We start from the raw sequence: 20,312 nt of genomic DNA on the forward strand, positions 1-20,312 counted from the left end.
TGCATGCATCAGCACTGTGCATGGGCCAGCCCACCACAGGGGCCAGGAGACCCTGGGTTCGAACACTGGACCTCCCACGTATTAGGCGGATGCCCCATCCGTTGGGCCAAATCTGCTTCCCTGGTCAATAATCTTGAAACTATGACTTTCCTGCTCCAATTCAAACTGGATAATGCTGTGAATTATGTATCACTTTCATCATGTTAATTCCTGTTTTAAAACCTTTAATTCTCCCTATTTGGTACTGTGTAAAATATTCCTATGACTCTGAAAACTTTCTGTAACCCGGATTTAACCTAATCATTTAATCTCATTTTCCTTTACTCCAAAAGACTGGGGTGCTGGTGTTTTCATTCATTGTTTTATCCCAGTGCCTAGAAGAGTATTTGGAATATTGTATTCAGGCAGTGATTTAGTGAATGGATGAATAAAGACCAATGCAGGGAAGCAAACTTGGCCCAATGGATAGGGCGTCCGCCTACCACATAGGAGGTCCATGGTTCAAACCCCAGGCCTCCTTGACCCATGTGGAGCTGGCTTTTGCGCAGTGCTGATGCGTGCAAGGAGCAACCTGCCACGCAGGGGTGTCCCCCGCGTAGGGGAGTCCCACGCGCCAGGAATGCAACCCATAAGGAGAGCCCCCCAGCGCGAAAGGAAGTGCAGCCTGCCCAAGAATGGTGCCGCACACACAGAGCTGACACAACAAGATGATGCAACAAAAAGAAACACAGATTCGCGGTGCCACTGATAAGGATGGAAGCAGTCACAGAAGAACACACAGTGAATGGACACAGAGAGGAGACAACTGAGGGGGTACAGCGGGGAGAGAAATAAATAAAATAAATAAATAAATCCTAAAAAAAAAAAGATCAATGCAAAACCGCTCTTCTACATACCCCCTGTTCTCCTTCCTAGCCAAGTCCAACTCAACCTTCCAAGTCCAATTCATGGTCTACCTACTTTGGAAAGCCTTCCTGAGAAGCAGTTATAGTGAAGTGGTTAGGAGCATACTCTGGAACCAGACTACCTTCGTTCATATTCTGACTCTGCCACTCTCTAATGGTGAGATCCTGGACAGGTATATTACCTTCTCTGTGCTTCGCACATTTCATGGGGGTCTGCTGCTTTGTAGGGTTTCCACTACAGTTGTATGAGTAAATTAATATAAAGGAGAGAATAAATAAAAAAGAAAAATAAACAAAAACAAAAAAATAAAGAAAAATAAAACAAAACAATTAATTAATATAAAGCACTTAGAATGCTGCCTGCCAAAGTGTAAGTTCTAAGTGTTAGGGAAAATACAAAATTAATTTATGTACTGTCAAAGTTTTTCCCAAGCTCAAGATCATTTAACTCTCCTTCTTTCTTTATTTTCAATTATTAGTTCTCTAAAATATCTTTTATCCATTTTGTTCCTTTCAACTCCCACATTATAAATCAGGAATGTGTCCTATTCTCTTTGGACTATTTTAAGTATTTTAAGGTCTGTTTCGTTCCTGACTTCCTCTAATTACCTGTCTCACTACCATGAAAGTACTTTTTCTAAGGTTAATACATATTGTGTCAGTTTTTTTTTTAATTAGGTTTTTTAAAAAAAAAGATTTTTTATTTATTTCTCTCCCCTCCCCCCCAGTTGTCCACTCTTTGTGTCCATTTACTGTGTGTTCTTCTGTGTCAGCTTCTACTGTTGTCAGTGGCCCCGGTAATCTGTGTCTTTTATGTTGTGTCATCTTGCTGCATCAGCTCTCCGTGTGTGCAGTGCCACTCCTGGGCAGGCTGCACTTTCTTTCATGGTGGGCGGCTCTCCTTACGGGGCACACTCCTTGCACGTGGGGCTCCCCTACGCAGGGGCCATCCCTGTGTGGCAGGGCACTCCTTGTGCGCATCAGCAGTGCACATGGGCCAGCTCCACACAGGTCAAGGAGGCTTGGGATTTGAACCGTGGACCTCTCATGTGGTAGGCGGACGCCCTATCCATTAGGCTAAGTCCCCTTCCCTCAGTTTCTGATTTAAAGTGAAAATATTCAGTATTTGGGAGTAGTTTATAATCTAGGCCTCCCCAACGATAGTTTATCACACAGCAGATTTTAGATTTGTAGTATAGTCAGCACCGTATTAGTTAAGTATAGAAAAATATCCTTGTATTGACTGTAGGATTTCTAACCAAAGAGGGTAGAGGAGATAATAAGGGGAAGATGTAGATTGCAAAGCATGGAAAAGAGAAAAGGCAGAGGGAAACGGACTTGGCCCAGTGGTTAGGGCGTCCGTCTACCACATGGGAGGTCCGCGGTTCAAACCCCGGGCCTCCTTGACCCGTGTGGAGCTGGCCCATGCGCAGTGCTGATGCGCGCAAGGAGTACCCTGCCATGCAGGGGTGGCCCCCGCATAGGGGAGCCCCATGCGCAAGGAGTGCGCCCCATAAGGAGAGCCGCCCAGCGCGAAAGAAAGTGCAGCCTGCCCAGGAATGGCGCTGCCCACACTTCCCGTGCCGCTGACGACAACAGAAGCGGACAAAGTTTGAACCGCGGACCTCCCATATGGTAGACGGACGCCCTAACCACTGGGCCAAAGTCCGTTTCCCATCTCTGGATTTTGAAACAACAGTTCCCCAGGCCCTGAGGTAGCAAGAGTCATCCTGCTGGTCCCAGGCTAAGAGCCTCCTAGGAGCCTGTGGCGCTGGATGGGGCAGTTCCCGAGGCCAGGGGTGGGTTGTGCATGGTAAGGGTCCCTACACTGCAGGGCCAAGATGATGGGGATGCAAACGGGAACACAAGTGGTGGGGGCCAGGCCCAACAAGGGATCCTTGGGGTTTGGCCAGATGGGTAGAACCGGAAAACAGGAGCCTAGGCACCCAGCTCTGCAAGCACCACCACTGCGGGATCTCATCTCCAGGCCACCCTCAGTCTGCCCCTCACTGAGCATAGCCTCCGCGGCCACAGCACCTAGCCCCAGCTAACCATTTGGATGCGCACTGGGATGGCTTCCCGGCCCAGCGCTCTCAGCCCACATCTACCAATCACCTGGAAACCCCGGGTATTCCTAGGCTAACCAGGGCTCCCCGAGTTGAATCCTCTTTACCTAGACAAGCCTGGAGAGGAGGCCACACTTCTGTCCAGGTGAACCGATGTGTATTCTGGGAGGGTTGGGCTTCTATTGGTATTTACTGACCCTACAAAGGTGAAAAACCCATCCCTGTTCAGGAAGACCTCATAGTTCAGTGGGGTGAATGGGACAGGTAAATTATGACTATGCTTTGATGGCTGTGGCCTGTAGGAGCTGTAGCAGCACAAAGAAAGCCTTTAATCATGTCAGGGAAGGTGCCCCAGAGTGACTGATGCCTGAATGGGAAGGAACTGGGAAAGAGCATACTGTAGTTAAGAAAATGGACTTTAGAATTAGCCAGGCCAGGATGTGAATTCCAGCTTACTAGTTGTGAGCCCATATGCAAATTATTTTGCCTTCCTAGGCTTGGTTTCATATTTATAAAATGGGGATAATGGTAGTACCTACCAATTAGGACTGAAGGAAAGAACCCAAGAAAATATAGATGTCAAGTGCTTAGCACAGTACCCAGCATATAAGTGCTAAAAATAATAGGAACTAGGTAAGAAAGAGAGGGGCATTCTTGGCGGAGGAAACAGCTTGTGGAAAGGCCAAAGAGTAAAAAGGCTGTGTCTAGGCCTTTTGGTGAACTGCAAATAATAGTTCAGGGATAAATGTTGGATTTAGAAAGCACTTTTCAGAATGCTCTCCCCAACTAAGCCAAACTCCTCACTGTAGTATCACACACCTCTCCTTTGTGGCACTTACCATGGTTGTAATTTTACATTTATTTGTGATTGATTAATCTCTCCTCTACTATTCTAAACTATCAGAACAGAGAGTTTTGTCCATTTTTTGCTCACTCTTCTTGGTAGCCCCCATTGCCTTACACATCTTAAAAAATATTTACTGACGTGCACAAGGAGTGCCGTGCCATGCAGGGTTGTCCCTGCATAGGCGAGCCTCACGCGCAAGGAGTGCACCCCATAAGGATAGCCACCCAGCGCTAAAGAAAGTGCAGCCTGCCCAGGAATGGCACCACACACACGAAGAGCTGACACAACAAGATGACGCAACAAAAAGAAACACCGATTCCCTTACCGCTAACAACAACAGAAGCGGACAAAGAAGACGCAGCAAACAGACACAAAGAACATACAACCGGGGCGGGGAGGGGAGAGAAATAAATAAATAAATCTTTTAAAAAATTTACTGAATGAGTGGACAAATGGGGTCAGATCAACTTCACATGTCATGTTTAAGAACTTTGGACTTCGTGCTGAGGTTAGTTGGAAGTCACTACAGAAAATTAGAGTTGGCATGATCAGATTTGTTCTGGAGAATTCAGGCTGCAGAGTAGAGAAAGTGTTGGAAGCAGGGAGGTGGGATAGGAGGTTATGGTAACAACATGAGCACAAGATGATAGAGGTGGCCTCACTCTAAATAAGGGAATCAAAAATCAAGAAAATTGGACTAAATTGGCAGGTTAGTAGGTAATATTCCATTCTCCAACTGTTATAATCAAGTCTCTCTGCCAAGGTTAGTAGGAACAGTCTTATTATGAAATATTGATATGGAGAAACTCTTCCTAACCCACATTCCAATCACCTCTGCTCCTCAACGAATTCATTAGGTTCTGATTTTCTCTTAGCTTTAGTCCCCTTTAATTTATTTCTTTGGCTGTATAAGTTATCACAAAGGCAAACTTTTATCCTTTAGGCTCTTTTTTTAAAAGTTCCAGTGCAGACATCTCCCTAACAGATGTTATTTTGTGGAATTCAGGCTTACAAACTGTACACTTCTGTAGCAGTTTGATATAGTTATGAATTCCAAAAATAGATATTGGATTATGTTTGTCATCTGGTCTATTACTGGGCATGACTGAGTTATGATCAGGGCTTTGATTGGGCATCATTAGAGCAGTGAGGCCCCACACAGATAAAAGGCATGGTAAAGGACAGAGTAGAAGCTTTTGATGCGAGGATTTTTGATGTTGGAGTTTGATGCTGAAGCCTTAAGCTGGAGTGCTGGGAAGTAAGCTCACAGAGGAAAGGGAAGCAAGCCCCAGGAAGAGAGAAACACTAAACCAGGAAGAAGCAAGCCCTGGGAAGGGAGGAACCCAGGAAGCCTGAATTCTCGCAGCCATTGGCAGCCATCTTGCTCCAACATGTGAAAATAGACTTTGGTGAGGGAAGTAACTTCTGCTTTATGGCTGGGTATCTGTAAGCTCCAATCCGAAATACACACCCTTCATAAAAACTAACCATTTTCTGGTATTTTGCATCCGTACTCCTTTGGCTGACTAATACAACTGCCATATTCACTTTTGCTATCTATAAGAGCTTTGAATGAAGTTTCATTTCATGAAATACCTACTTAATTCAGGATTAAATCTTTTATTTTCCCTCAGCCCCCACTGGACAGTAAGCTTAAGGAACACTGTCTTTCTCTAGCACCATTTAACTGTGGTCCCTGGCACATATAATACTCAGTATTTATTGAGTAACTTTTATTTAAACATTCATGGTTGAAACATTTCCAATCTCTAACAACTGTTTTCCCTGCTTCCAAAAGTATACATTCAATATTACACTAGTATGTTTCCCATTCAGTAAAAACTTTCTAATGTTACCTTCAAATGCTTTTTCAACAATAAAATCCTCTGTAATACAATAAGGTGTGGTCTCCAAACAGCTTTTCCTACTTTTCCTATGTTCATTAGGTTTTGTTACTTTTAAGAGGAACTCCTGTTTGAAGACCCTCTCAAATTCCCCAAATTCCTTTCAAATTTTTCCTGTTTAAGAAAAGCTATGTGCCCACGGAAGGCCTTCCTACAGTTGCTACATTCAAAGCGTTTCTCTCCAGTGTAAATTCGCTGAGTACTCATTAGGTGTGACTCGTGACTGAAGGCCTCCCACATTCAGGGCATTCATAGGGTTTCTCCCTAGTATGAACACAATGGTGTTTGAGATCTGAGCTACCCCTAAATGATTTCTCACATTTGCTGTATACATAAAGTTTTTCTCCAGTGTGAATTCACTGATGTCTCCTAAGGTCAGAGTTATGATTCAAAGTTTACATTCATATGGTTTCTCTCCTGTATAAATTACCTGATGTCTGGTGAAGTCTGAGCTGTCTTGAGAAGTTCAGTCATACTGCTTACCCTGATAAGCTTTCTCTTCTTTTTGCTCTTCCCTAAACTTCTAATGCTTGTTCAAGTTTTCCCCATTTTCTTCAAGTTTCTCTCCAGCATGCGGTTTTTTAAAGATTTATTTATCCCCCACCCCCACCCTAGATAGCTCCCTCATCTGTGCTCCTTGTTTGAGCTTGCCATCTGCTCATTTTGTGCCCGCTGTGTCTGCTTTTGTTCTTTAGGAGGCACCGGGAATTGAACCCAGGGTCTCCCATGTGGGAGGTGGGAGCCAACTGCTTGAGCCACATCCATTTCCCCGTTTCTGATGCTTATTAAAAGCTGTGCGCCAAGCAAAAGTTTTTCCACATTCCTTACATTCATAGGGTTTCTCACCACTATGGATTCTCCGATGCTGTGTAAGGAGGGTATGCTGCCGGAAGGCTTTCCCACATTCATTACACTGATAGGGTTTCTCTCCAGTATGAATTTTTTGATGTGTTACAAGGTGTGCCCTCTGACTAAAGGCTTTCCCACATTCACTACATTCATAGGGTTTTTCTCCAGTATGAATTACCCAATGTCGAATTAGGTCTGAACTTCCCCGGAAAGTTTTTCCACACTCTGTACATTCATAAGGTTTTTCTTCCCTATGAATTCTCTGTTGTTCAATAAGGTCCAAGTCAGTAGTGTAGGCTTTTTCACATTCATCTTTCTTTCCAATATGTAATCTCTGATGTTTTAGAAAAGCTGTGCGTCTAGTGAAGGACTTCCCACATTCATAACATTCATAGGGTTTCTCTCCAGAATGAATTCTCTGGTGTATTTTAAGGCGGCAGTTAAAATCAAAGACTTTCCCACATTCACTACATTCATGGTCTTTCTTCCCTATGGAAGTTTTCTTATGAGTGACAACCATTTCCCGGAAACTCTTTCCCTGGCCAGGGGATCTCCATAGTTTCTCCCCTTTGGGGTGTCTCTCCTGCTGCTCAAAATTGCCGTCAACGTCAGGGGTAGCTTCAAATGTAGAGGTGGCAACAGCATGTTTTTCTGAGAACATCAGTGATTCCACTGTAGCGATGGGCGGTTCTCGCAATGATCCTTTGTCCTTGGGCTCTGGGTCATCACCTGCAATAATTGATGGGAAATGTAAATACACCTTTTCTGGATATATGGAGAAATGACACTTGGATTAAGATTTACATTTTTGGCAAGGAAATACAAGTCTTAAACTTATTGAATATACATATGACGAAGTCTGGAAGGATTCTCACTCAGATATTAACAATGGTTTTGTCTTGATGAATGACTGTAGAGGGGTGTGATTGTTAGGCTAATGTGTCAACTTGGCCAGGTAATTGTGCCCAGTTCTTTGGTCAAGGAAGCACTGGGCTAACTGTAATACAAGGACATTTATGGACTTTAGTCATCAGTGAGTTTACTGCATAGATGTCTGATTACAGCTACAATCAACCAGGGAGTTGTTGTTAGCAATGAGTGATGTTTTATACAGTCATTGAATGCCTTAAAAGGGGAAGTGATTTCAGCATTGAGAGAGAATTTTCCAGCTTGTCTTTGGACAGCCGTCCCCTTAGAATTTATCAAGGACTTTCATTGGAATCCCTGGTTTGCAGTCTACTTGTGGAACCTGGAATTGTGCATCCCCATGGTCACATGAGAGAATTTTATAAAATCTCATATTATTTATAGGTATCTTCTGTTGATTTTGTTTCCCTAGAGGAACTTGACCAATACAGCTTGGTACCAAGAGTAGTTCTTGAGGAACAGAACCTTAAACATGGGATTTCTGAAGTGGTTATGGGAATTTTGCAATTGGCTCTCTACACTAATTGGACTAAAGGGTAATAATGACTCCCTTTCCAGTAATGAAGAGGTCACTAACAGTCTCTGGTGTGAGCTGGCAGTGGAGATACACAAAATATCATCACTGGATTCCCCTATTTCCATGCTAATAAGAGGCAAGGATCTGGGTGAGACTTTTCAACATCTAAACAGAGTTTTATGGGGTCAAAAGGTACAATAATGCTGGCTGTCTCCTCCTAGATATCCTGGATGCAGATACAAAAGAAAGAGATGAGCTAAAGACTTCAAATTTGCAACTTAAAATGCTGCATGAATGATGTGAAAATTTCTAAGTGTGCTCTGAAAGAAAATCTTGTTTCATGTAGCTACAGGCTTGAGATCTCTGAAAACCAGACTCAGACTCTCATTGTGTAAGTACCAGAGTTAAAATCTCAAACTTGCAGGGTGTCTGCTATTAAAGTGAAGGCATGGAGTGGAACCCTGAGGACTGGGATGGAGACATATGGGATGATGATATCGGTAGACACTGGAACCCTAAATTCTGCTGAGACTTTGACAGATAAACCTGTGATGGCCTGCCCTGCTGGGGAACACACAATGTCAACCTTGTATCACCCAGCCTCCAGCCTGTTGCAGAGAGTCAGGACCTCCTTCCAACCCTGAGGTGGGTACCGGTTAAACTAAAGCCTGCACTTCCCAGCCTCTGGCCTGCCCCAGGGAGTGTGGACCTCCTCCCAGCCCTGAGGCAGGTACCAGCGAAACTCCAGCAAGCAATGGCCAACCTCCATCCTGGCCTGAAGAATCTACCTTCCCATGCCTGCCTGAAGAGATTAATCCTGTCTTACTGATGAAAATGCAAAGAAATGCCCTGAGGTCAGTAGCTTGTAAGGCATTTCTAATCCTTTTCCTTACCCACCCCCCCCACCCATTTTCTTCAAGACCTATTACTACACTAAAATCACAACAAGCCCCCAAATGTGAAATACAAAGTGTGACCCATGAGGAAGTACACTACACTCTAAAAGAACTCCATGAGTTTTCCAACTTATATAGACAGAAATCTAGGGAATATGTCTGATAATGGATATAAGGGTATGGGATAATGGTGAAGGAATATACAGTTGGATGAGGCTGAATTTATTGATATGGGCCCACTAAGCAGATTCTGGATTCAAAGCTATAGCTCAAGGGGTTAGAAAAGGATCTAACAATTTGTTTGGGTGGCTGACTGAAACATGGACCAAAAGATAACCTAGCATGTCTAAGATTGAGATGCCCAATTTAGTATATAGTAAAAGAAGGAATTCAAAGGCTTAGAGAGATTGGAATGGTTTTAATAGAATGGTTTTACCATTTAAGACCTACCTATCCACGCCAGCAATGTCCAAAGGACATACCTTCAACCAGGACTCTGAAGAATAAATTTGTAAGGCTAACTCCATTTTCCCTGAAGAGTGCTGTGGTTGCTCTTCTCTGTAGTCCAGATATTGCTGTAGGAACTGCTGTAATGGAACTACAATCCTTAAATATTATGGGAATGATCAAATATCGAGCTGGTAAAAGTCAAGTACTGGCAGTTAATCACCCAAGACAAGGTAGGCGTAGCTAACACAATGAAAGGCAGACTCAAAGCAGCAACCAAAATAGTCTTGAGTAGGAAGCAGATGTGGCTCAGGCGACGGGGCTCCTGCCTACCAAGAGAGGTTGCCGGTTCAGATCCCAGTGCCTCCTAAAGAAGAGAGCAAGCTGATGTAATGGGCAGGTGCAGCAAGCTGACATAAGAAGAAAACACATAATGAGGGAAGCAGATTTGGCTCAACTGATAGAGTGTCTGTCTACCATATAGGAGGCCCAGGGTTTGAACCCAGGGCCTCCTAACCTGTGTGGTGGGCTGGTCCACGTGCATTGCTGATGTGTGCAAGGAGTGCCCTGCCATGCAGGGGTGTACCCTGCGTAGGGGAACCCCATGTGCAAGGAATGCATCACACAAGGAGAGCCACACTACGTGAAAAAAAGTGCTGCCTGCCCAGGAATGGTGCTGCACATGGAGAGCTGATGCAGCAAGATGATGGAACAAAAAGAGAGAGATTCCCGGTGCCACTGACAAGAATGCAAGTGGACACAGAAGAACACAGTGAATGGACAGAGCAGACAAGGATGGGAGGTGGGGAAAGGGGAGAGAAATAAATATATCTTTAAAAGAAAAGCAAACAAAAAAATGTAATGAGAGACACAACAAAGCAGGGAGCAGAGGTTTCCAGTGCCTCCTAAAGAAGACAGCAAGCTGATGTGACAGGCAGGCACAGCGGGCTGATGCAACGAGACACAGCAAAGCAGGGAGTGGAGGTGGCTCAAATGATTAGGCATCTCCCTCCCAAATCAGAGGTCCCGGGTTTGGCTCCTGATGCCTCCTAAAGAAACAAGGAAGATGAACAGACACAGCAAGTGAAAAACAACAGGGTGGGAAGAAATAAATAAATAAAATAAATCTTAAAAAAAAAAGTCTGAGTGGCACAGAGTCATAGTATTGGCTAATAGATCATGGGGTACCTAGAAGTGAACTAGATGGGCAGTCTACTAAATTCCTTCTTGATCTGTATATGCAGAAGAGTTCTAGGTCAAGTGAACAAAACTCTAACTCGAATTACAGAGAATCACAGCCCCTTAATTCCCAAACTTGAGACAGTTTACAAACCTAGAGCCCCTTGAATGAGAAGGCCAGGTCCACCTGGGGAAGGATAATGTTACACTGCCAAAAATTTATACTGTTTGTCTTCCTCCCAGCTTTCCCTAAGGAGACCTACGGCCTTTTACCAGAGTAACTGTGCACTGGGGGAAAGGAAATGATAAAGACACTTTGGGGATTATTAGACACTGACTCAGAGGTGAAATTAATTCCTTAAACCCAAAATGTCACTGTGACCAACCAGTCAGAGTAGGGGCTTATGGAGGTCAGGTGACTGATATGAGTTTTATCTCAGGTCCATCTCATAGTGGGACCAGTGGGTTCCCAGTTGCAGAATGCATAACTGGAATAGACATACTCAGTAACTGGCAGAATCCCCACAATGGATCCCTGACATGTGGAAGAAGGGTTATTATGGTAGGAAAGGCCAGGTGGAAGCCACTAGAACAGGGCCTGACTAGCAAAATAGTAAATCAAAAGCAATACCAGATTCCTGGAGGGATTGCAGATTAGGGCACTATCAAGCATCTGAAGGATGCGGGGGTGGCGATTTCTACAATATCTCCATCCAACTCTCTTATTTGGCCTGTGCAGAAAACAGATGGATCTTAGAGGATGACAGATTATTGTAAACTTAACCAGATGGAGACTCCAGGCACACCTGCTGTCCCAGATGTGGTATCATTGCTTGAGCAAATCAACACATTCTCTGGTACCTGGTATGCAAGTATTGATCTGGCAAATACTTTTTTTCTCAATTGCCATTAGTAAGGACCACCAGAAACAGTTTGCTTTCAGCTGGCAAGGCCAGCAATATACTTTCACTGTCCTGTCTCAGGGATATATCAACTCTCCAGCCCTATGTCATAATATTGTTCAAAGGGACCTTGATCGTCTCTCCCTCCCATAAGACATCACACTGGCTCATTATATTGATGATACCATGTTGATAGGACCTAGAAGGCAAGAAGTAGCAAAGACTCTAGACTTACTGATAAGGCATTCATGTGAGAAAGGATGGGAGACAAATCCAACAAAAATACAGGGGCCATCCACCTTGGTGGAATTTCTAGGTGTCCAGGGGTGTGAAGCATGTCAAGATATCCCTTCTAAAGTGAAGGATAAGCTGTTGCATCTGGCCCCTCCTACAACCAAAAAACAGGCACAATGCTTGGTTGGTCTCTTTAGACTTTGGAGACAACACATTCCACATTTGGGTGTGCTAGTCCACCCCATTTACCCAATGACAAGAAAAGCTGCTAGTTTTGATTGCGGACCAGAACAAGAGGAGGCTCTGCGATAGGTCCAGGCTGATGTGCAAGGTGCACTACCACTTGGGTCATATGGTCCTGCAGATCCAAAGGTGCTGGAAGTTTCAGTGGCAAATAGAGATGCTGTCTGGAGCCTTTGGCAGGCCTCTAGAGGAAAATCACAGCACAGACCCTTAGAATTTTGGAGCAAAGCTCTGCCAAACTCTGCGGATAACTACTCTCCTTTTAAGAAACAGCTTTTGGCCTGCTACTGGGCCTTAGTAAAGACTGACACTTAATCATGAGTCATCAAGTTACTATGAGACCCGAATTTCCATCATGAGCTGGGTATTGTCTGACCCACCAAACCAAAAAGTTGGGCATGCACAGCAGCACTCCACAATAAAGGGGAATTGGTATATATGAGAAAGGGTTCGAACAGGTCCTGAAGGCACAAGTAAGTTACATGGGAAGTAGCCCAAATGCCCAAGGTCATCCCCCCTTCCATGTTACCTTCTCTTTCCCAACCACAGCTTTGGCCTCTTGGTGAGTCCCTTATAATCAGCTAAGGAAGAGAAAACTTGGCCCCGATTTACAGATGGTTCTCCACAATATGGAGGTACTACCTGAAAGTGGACAGCTACAGCATTGCAGCCCCTTCCTGGGACATCCCTGAAGGACAGTGGTCAGGGCAAATCCTCCCAGTGGGCAGAACTTCAAGCAGTGCACCTGGCTTTTCATTTTGCTTGGAAGAAGACATGGCCGGAGGTGCATTTGTACAATGATTCGTGGACTGCTGCTAATGGTTTGGCTGGGTGGTCAGGGACTTGGAAAGAACATGATTGAGAAATTGGTGACAAAGAGGTCTGGGGAAGAAGTATGCAGACAGACCTTTCTGAGTGCGCAAAGAACATGAAAATATTTGTGTCCCATGTGAATGCTCACTGGAGGGTGATTTCAGCAAAGGAAGATTTTAATAATTGAGTGGATAAAATGACTAGCTCTGTGGTTAAAGCTCAGTCTCTTTCCCCAGCCACTCCTGTCATTGCCCAATGGGCTCATGAACAAAGTGGCCAAGGGTTATGCCATGGGCACAGCAACATGGACTTCCCCTCACCAGAGCTGACTTGGTTATAGCCACTACTGAGTGCCCCATCTGCCAGCAGTAGAGACCCACACTCAGTTCCCGATATGGCACCATTCCCCACAGTAATCAGCCTGCTACTGGGTGGCAGGCTAATTACACTGGACCACTTCTGTCATAGATGGGGCAGTGATTTGTTTTAACTGGAATAGACAAATATCCTGGATATGGGTTTGCATTCCCTACACGCAATGCTTCTTCCAAAACTACCATGTGCAGACTTACCAAATGTCTTATCCACTGCCATGGCATTCCATACAGCATTGCTTCTGACCAAGGAATGATTTTCACAGCAAATGATGTGCAGTAATGGGCACATGCCCATGGAGTTCACTAGTCTTACTGTGTTCCCCATTATCCTAAAGCAGCTGGATTGACAGAACGGTGGAATGGCCTTTTGAAGACTCAATTACGGCGCCAACTAGGTAGCAATACCTTGCAGGGCTGGGGAAATGTTCTCTAGGAGGCTGTGTATGATTTAAATTGGTGTCTACTCTATGGTGCTGTTTCTCCCACAGCCAGGATTCATGGGTCCAGGAATCAAGGGATGGAAATGGGAGTGGCACAACTCACTATTATCCCTAGAGATCCACTAGTAAAATTTTTGCTTCCTGTTCCTGCAACCTTAAGCTCTGCTGATCTACAGTTGTTAGTTCCAAAATAAGGAGTGCTTCCACTAGAGACACAACAATGATTCCACTGAAATGAAAGTTAAGACTGCCACCTGGTCACTTTGGGCTCCTCTTACATCTGAAACAACAGGTGAAGAAAGGAAATTTCTGTACTGGCTGCTGTGATTGATCCTGACTATCAAGGGGAAATAAGACTGCATCTACATAACGGGGGTAGAGTTTACCTGGAATGCAAGAGATCCTTTAGGGCATCTCTTAGTACTGCCATGCCCTATGATTAAAGTCAACGGAAAACTGCAACAACAGAATCCAAGCAGGACTAACAATGGCCCAGAATCTTCTTGAATGAAAGTCTCGGTCACCCTACCAGGAAAAGAAGATCTGCCAGCTGAAGGGCTTGCTCAGAGTAACAGGAACATGGAATGGGTAGTAGAAGAAGGCAGTGATAAATATGAACTTCAACCAAATGACCAGTTACAGAAACAAGGACTATAATTGTCATGAATTTTTCTTTCTTGTTTTGAGTATAACTGTGTATATACACAAAACAAAGTTCTTTGTCTTCTTCCCCAACCTTTTCCTTTATCATGACAAGGTGTATTAGTTTCATGTCATAATAGTTTAGAATGCCAAGTTTAAGAATGAATATTACCAAGGACTTGCACCGTATTCTGTAGGGAGTTAACATGCTCTGGTTGTACGCAGCATAGTTAAACATTGTTAGGTGGAAATATATATATATATGCATGTCTGTTATTGCTTTGATTTAGAGAGTAAGTATGGTTTAAGGTGTATGGTTATAAAGTTGACAATGCATTGTTACTGATTTAGAAAATAAGTATGGTTTAAGGTGATGTGTATGGTTACCAAGTTTACAAAGGGTGGATTGTGATGGTTAGGCTAATGTGTCAACTCAGCCAGGTAACGGTACCCAGTTGTTTGGTCAAGCAAACACCTATTTATGGACTTTAGTCATCCATGAGTTTACTGCATTGATGGCTGACTACATCTACAATCAACCGGGGAGATTGCTGTCAGCAATGAGTGATGTTTTATCTAATCATCAGCAGGAGTCTCCTGGGAACTAATCAGGAACCTTCACTGGATCTTCATCGGAGCCCTTTGTTTGCAGCTTGCCTGCAGAATATGAACTTGTGCATCCCCACAGTCATGTGAGAGAATTTTATAAATCTGATACTATTTACAGATAAATCCTGGTGATTCTGTTTCCCTGGAGAACCCTGATAACACAAAGGGAGAGGGTTCTTTCTACTTCCTTTTTTTCCCCCTCTGCTTATGTTTTTTTTTTTTTTCTCTTTTCTATTTTCCCAAATGGACACTACAAAAGTTATTAAAAAAAAAAAAAGTTTCAAAGTAGAGTATTGTTACTTTATAGGATTTGCTATTAAAAAATAAGGGAAAATGTTACATTTCTAAGGACTTGGCAAGTGGTCAACCAATTTTGTTAAGAAAGGGAAAAACAAGAAAGGAAACCCAAGAGATAAAAGTATACTTTTGAAATAGACTCCAAGATTAATCCCTATTTCTAATTTTTCCCATTTTCTTGATTATAAGAATTCTAGTTATCAAATGCTTTTGTTTGGAGGGGAGTAAAAGCAAGTATCAAAGAGAATCTTAGGAACACAGTGATAGAAGTACGTCTCCCAAAATTATGTTTTATGTTTTGTTTTTATTTATCTTTTTTTTTTCTTTTTTTCCCACAAAGTTATAGAGCTCAGCAAGTACAGTTCACGGTCCTAAGCTCTAAGTCTATTGTCCTTAAGTTTAGTGTTTGGCACTAGGAGAGACAGAATGTTCCCGGAGATGTATGCAGGCAGGAAAGTAAGCTTCTGCAGTATCTGAAATGAAGTTCAGACATGAAAGAATTGCAAATAGAGCTGTTTAGATGTGGTATACGTGATACTGGTAGATAAACGTGGTGACTGGCAATGTTGTGTATAGGACTGCTAATATTATGGCTTATAGAGTATGGTTTTGGAATGGGAAATAAAAGGGAAAGGCTCACAAGGCTGGCCTCTGCAGCTGAGGACAGAGACAATATGGACAGAGATAGTGAAGAGCAGTGGAGTGGATGAGTCAAGGAGAGAATGAAGTATTTTCTGGTCCTGTTTTAGGGCTCTCTAAAGGTAGAAGATGCAGTATATAGATGCATTGCCTTCCCCCCAGCGTGGGACATGACTCCCGGGGATAAGCCTCCCTGGCACCAAGGGATTACTACCAAGCACCAGCTGATGATATAACTACAAAAATCCATGAACAAAGAGGTCACCTCAGACTGGCAGAATATCTCAGCCTACATGTAATATCAGGTGTTAAAAATTGCTTTTTGACTTTGGATAAAAAGGGGAAATGGAAAGGACAAGTGAGTTTATATGGCTAAGAGTCTCCAAAAAAGAGTCAGGAGGTCATCAGGGGGTGATGCTTATGCATGCCTCAGCAGAGTACCAGAGACAGCCAAGGTAGATGGAAACCCAGGTGCTGGTTCTCCTGAGGGCTGCAGCGACCCACAGGTTCTATGGTCAAGGCAGATGGCTCTGGAGTTCAGGGCCATGTCAGTTGGCCCTACTCTGGAGTTTGTGTTCCTAAGTGTGATGGAGTTGGACTCAGATATAACCTTTCTACCCATGCCTCTTCTGTCACTTTTATTGGACCTGTGGTTGCCATTTGGGCTGGTGTATACTCAGGAGACCTGAATCTCTGAACTGTCCATGTGACGGCCAGGCCCTGGGCCTCAGCAGACTTGCAGCTCCTACCCTCTGGTTTCTTGGACTTACCCTGGCCAGCTGACAGGGAGGTAAAGGTCAACCACCACACCAGGGGGCCAAGAGCGCCTACAGCTGCAAGCAGAATTGCATCCATCATCCATGTGGAATCTCAACCCCCTCTTGATGTAGAGGGGGACTGGACATAGCCATCCCAGGTCCACAAGATGGAGGAAGAGTATGGATTAGAGTGGACTTACTGGTGTTCTGCTGGGGAACTGTTGTCATTAGTAACGGAAGAAATTGTAGTAGTGATGTGGAGAGGGTGGCCATGGTGGCTGCTGATGGTCGGGAGAGGGTAGAAGAGATATGGTTTGGAGGCATTTTCAGGATTTGGAGTTGTCCTAAGTGGTGCTGCAGGGATAAATGCTGGACGTTGTGTGTCCTGTCGTGGCCCACTGGGTGGACTGGGGGAGAGTGTGGACTACAATGTGAACCACTGTCCATGTGCTACAGCGGTTCTCCAGAATGTATTTGCCGGGTGCAGTGAATGTGCCACAATGATGGAAGAGTTTGTTGATGTGGGAGGGGTGGCGTGGGTGGGGTGGGAGATATATGGGGACCTCACATTTTTTGAACGTAACATTTAAAAGAAAATAAAGAAGAAAAAGATATATTTTTAAAAATAAAAAATAAAGGTAGAAGATGCTAGACGGGCTTTATGGTCAGATATGATATAAACTTAATTTAACCTCAGGGCTACCTTATGAGGTAAGTTGTGATTATTCCTAATTTTACAGGTGATGGAACAGGTTAAGATATAAGAAGAATAAAGTCAAGTTGATATGGCCAACATTTCAACACTTACTACACGCCAGGTTCTATAGCCTTTATGTCCCTTCTAACTCCTCTCCCTCCCAGCATATTCTTGCTCCTCACCACTCTCTGGGAGAGGCCGGTTCTCCTCAGATTCACATTTGAGCTGCATCTCCTTGGGCTGGAACCAGATGTTCGCTGCTTCCTGAGATGCTCCGGGCAGTGCCTTCTCTTCCCACAGCTCTTCCTGTGTAGGTCCACGTGCAGGGCCTGGCACCTGGAGGTGATCAGGCACCACTCATTTTGTGTGGGACCAAAACTTCCAAGGAGACTTCAGGGAGCCTCCTCAGAATCAGCACAGGGAAAAGAAGAGGAGCCAGAGTTTCACTGAGGCCCTGAGGGCAGAGAAGACAGAGACAGAAACACACACACTAACTGCTCTACCTGGCCTGAAAAAGGTTTGAACCTGGTAACTCCCCCTACTGCTTCCCCTCTGTCCAGCCTGAAGGTCACTGCTCTGGCTCCCACAACAGATCACATGTTCCCCTTCCCACCTGCAGTCCTGGTTCATCAAGTCCTTTCTCTAAATTCTCCAGCACAGTCACGGCCTCCTCTCCACTCTTAGGGTGATGTCTCCGCACCCAGGACTGGAACTTCTCAGGCAGGATAGTCAGGAATTGTTCCAGCACCAGCAATTCCAATATCTGCTCCTTCGTGTGCCTCTCTGGCCTCAGCCACTCACGGCAGAGCACTCGGAGTCGGCTAAGGGCCTCCCGGGGACCAGGAGTCTCCTGATAGCAGAGCTGCCTGAAGCGCTGCCGGAAGATATCTTGACCGGGAGAATGGTTCCCCTGTAGCCTGGTCTCCTGCTCCCAAGTCTGTTCCTCTTCCTTTGGCTCCATCATTATAATCTTCTCTTGTTCCTGGGAGTCCTGAAGGGCCAGAGTTTTAGCTACTGTTAGTGATACAGCCATCCTTGACGGGACTAGCTCTGTAGAAGGCCCACACCAACTGGCGTTGTTCAGAGGCACCCTGTAAAACGTAAGAAAATTATTTTTTTAAAAAATTCATTAAACACCACATTCACCATTTACTAAGACCCTGTACTAAGCCGTTTCTTTACACTCCCTCTTTTTCCTCCTTACCCAAGAATCCTCTTCCTCTAAGAGACACTATCTTTGAGGAACTTACAATCTGGTGATGACACATAGGTAAAAGTGTTTTTCTACAACAGAACTTTATAAACGCTATAGCAGGAAAAAATGATGGCAAGAAAGAGAGTGCTACAGGTGCCCAGGGGAAGAAGTGACTATTGAGAAGAAACAAATCAGAAGCAAAAACCAGGTATCCAGATTTGAAGCCCTGAGGAAAGCAGCTTTCAATACAAGTGTGCGGCTTCAATCGACTCTCTCAAACATGATGGAGATGCAGCCCCCTCCCAGTGGCTCCCAATAAATTTCTGAAGTAATGGCTTACAGGGCAAGAGAAATGTAAATACCCTCAAAGGGGTTAAATCTCATTCAAACGTCCAGGATTTGTAGCAGGGCTGTTACGAGGCTTGTTATGAGCAAGGTATCCTTCAGCGCTCAGGAAAAGCTACCAAGGAAGAGGGCGGGATGCATTCAGAGGCCAACGAAGGAGAAAACAAACAAGAGGTATCTTCGGCCGAGGACAAAGGAGGCGCCGGAGACAAACGCAGGACCCGTGTCTTTCAGAATGATGCCCGGCACAGCCGGTTCCCGGAGGAATTGCGCACAGGCAGCTGCCCACCCGAGAGCCCCGGGGAGGGGCAGTCGTGCAGGCCACTTGCAGCCCCTCAGCCCCACCCTTCACTTTTTCCTCAGGGATCTCGAGAAGTGAGAAGAGGGACAGCGGACTCCCCGGACCTCCAAAACACGTGACGTAACTCACGCAGCCCGAAGATCGCTGTACCGAGGGAACCCAAAACTCTCTCCACACAAACACTCTCTGGCCTCGGCATCTCACAGCGCTCCTGTGAGAGCACTGTAGAAACCGTGCTCCTTCCGTGACCTCCAAAAGCTGCGCGGCCCGGTAGCTGGACACCCTGGAGGACACTGCTAACACCCACCTCACAGGACCTGGAGGTTCCATCTGGGCCCTTCCGCATACGGCGTACGCTGCCAACCCCGCCCCCACACGTAGGTTTACGCCTGCGCACCGCAAGGCCTCGGCCTTCATCTCCCAGAAGCCTCTGGGCGGTTAGGTTTCAGCTCGTAGACTCCTGCTTTAGCGGGTTAGGGACTGTCGCGCCTGCGTACCTCGCAGCCTCGGCCTTCATCTCCCGGAAGCTTTCGGGCTGAAACCTTTGAGTTTCACGACTTCCTCTCTTACGCGTCCAGGACGCTTGGAGGATGAGGGGCTCAAGCCCGAAGGTTCACAGTGACGAATGAAGTTAAGATGGCGAATGTTATGCCTGTATACGTTGAATTCCGGGGGCAAAGTTTCCTGGAGGGCTTTGGGAATTGCAGTTCTTGGGCCAGTGGAGGCGGGGCCGATTCTAGCGCGTTATTTGACCAACTGTTTGGCCGACTTAGCTTCTGTACTGAGTAGGACGTTAAGGGGTCCGCCTGGCTGACAAGCAACCAAAGGGCAGTTTTAGCCTTGTGACATAGTCTGTTGCCATACTTCCTCCTGTATGCTCTGTTTTCGAGTTTTCTCTTCCCAGAGCTGATCGGCCGGCACAGCTGAGGAAGTGACAGGAAGCGTAAAGGAGAAAATATCCCTTAATCACTGGCCTCCCTCGTCCATTTGTAGATAAAAAACAATTCCGGATGTCTCATGGAGATTAGAGAGAAAGGAGAAGAAAAAAATAAGAGCTCATTCAGGGCTTACAGGAAGATGGCAGACTGGAAAGACACTGGACTCTAATCCAGAAAATAGCTAGAGGACAGGCTGAAACAGCCTAGAAAAAGACCTCATTCAACCAGACACCAGCCACAGAATTTAATTTTAATTAGTTTAATATAGTTTAACCTGAGTTCTTTTCTGTAATGTACCCTTTATATATGTATATGTATGGTTTTGTGTGTTTTGGATATTGTATG

General features: G+C 45.0%; 1 protein-coding gene across 4 annotated transcripts; it reads right to left on the reverse strand.

Annotated features, from left to right (window-relative positions):
* Positions 1-5,422: 5,422 nt before the first annotated feature.
* On the reverse strand, positions 5,423-19,677 carry LOC101420230 (zinc finger protein 232-like). Of its 4 annotated transcripts, none has more exons than XM_058283710.2 (4): positions 19,527-19,677; positions 17,802-18,279; positions 17,371-17,524; positions 5,423-7,300 (listed from the first exon to the last, which is right to left on the reverse strand). In XM_058283710.2, the coding sequence occupies exons 1-4, from the start codon at positions 19,544-19,546 to the stop codon at positions 6,414-6,416; spliced, it is 1,539 nt and encodes a 512-aa protein (XP_058139693.1). In that variant the 5' UTR covers positions 19,547-19,677; the 3' UTR covers positions 5,423-6,413. The 4 variants fall into 4 exon arrangements, with proteins under 4 accessions (XP_058139693.1, XP_012375128.1, XP_012375129.1 ...); XM_012519674.4 differs by lacking the exon at positions 19,527-19,677 and adding an exon at positions 19,337-19,496; XM_012519675.4 differs by lacking the exon at positions 19,527-19,677 and adding an exon at positions 19,159-19,330.
* Positions 19,678-20,312: the final 635 nt, after the last annotated feature.

Source organism: Dasypus novemcinctus, chromosome 21 (genome assembly GCF_030445035.2).
Source record: "Dasypus novemcinctus isolate mDasNov1 chromosome 21, mDasNov1.1.hap2, whole genome shotgun sequence".
NCBI classification, from domain to species: domain Eukaryota; kingdom Metazoa; phylum Chordata; class Mammalia; order Cingulata; family Dasypodidae; genus Dasypus; species Dasypus novemcinctus.

Bases quoted from the DNA above. Each gene is read 5' to 3' on its own strand.
- LOC101420230 (XM_012519674.4), bottom strand. From the start codon at position 19,446: ATGAAGGCCGAGGCCTTGCGGTGCGCAGGCGTAAACCTACGTGTGGGG. The intron at 18,280-19,336 runs GTGGGTGTTAGC...TACGTTTTACAG, and splicing joins GAACCTCCAGGTCCTGTGAG to GGTGCCTCTGAACAACGCCA. The intron at 7,301-17,370 runs GTGAGGAGCAAG...CAATTATTGCAG, and splicing joins CCGGCCTCTCCCAGAGAGTG to GTGATGACCCAGAGCCCAAG.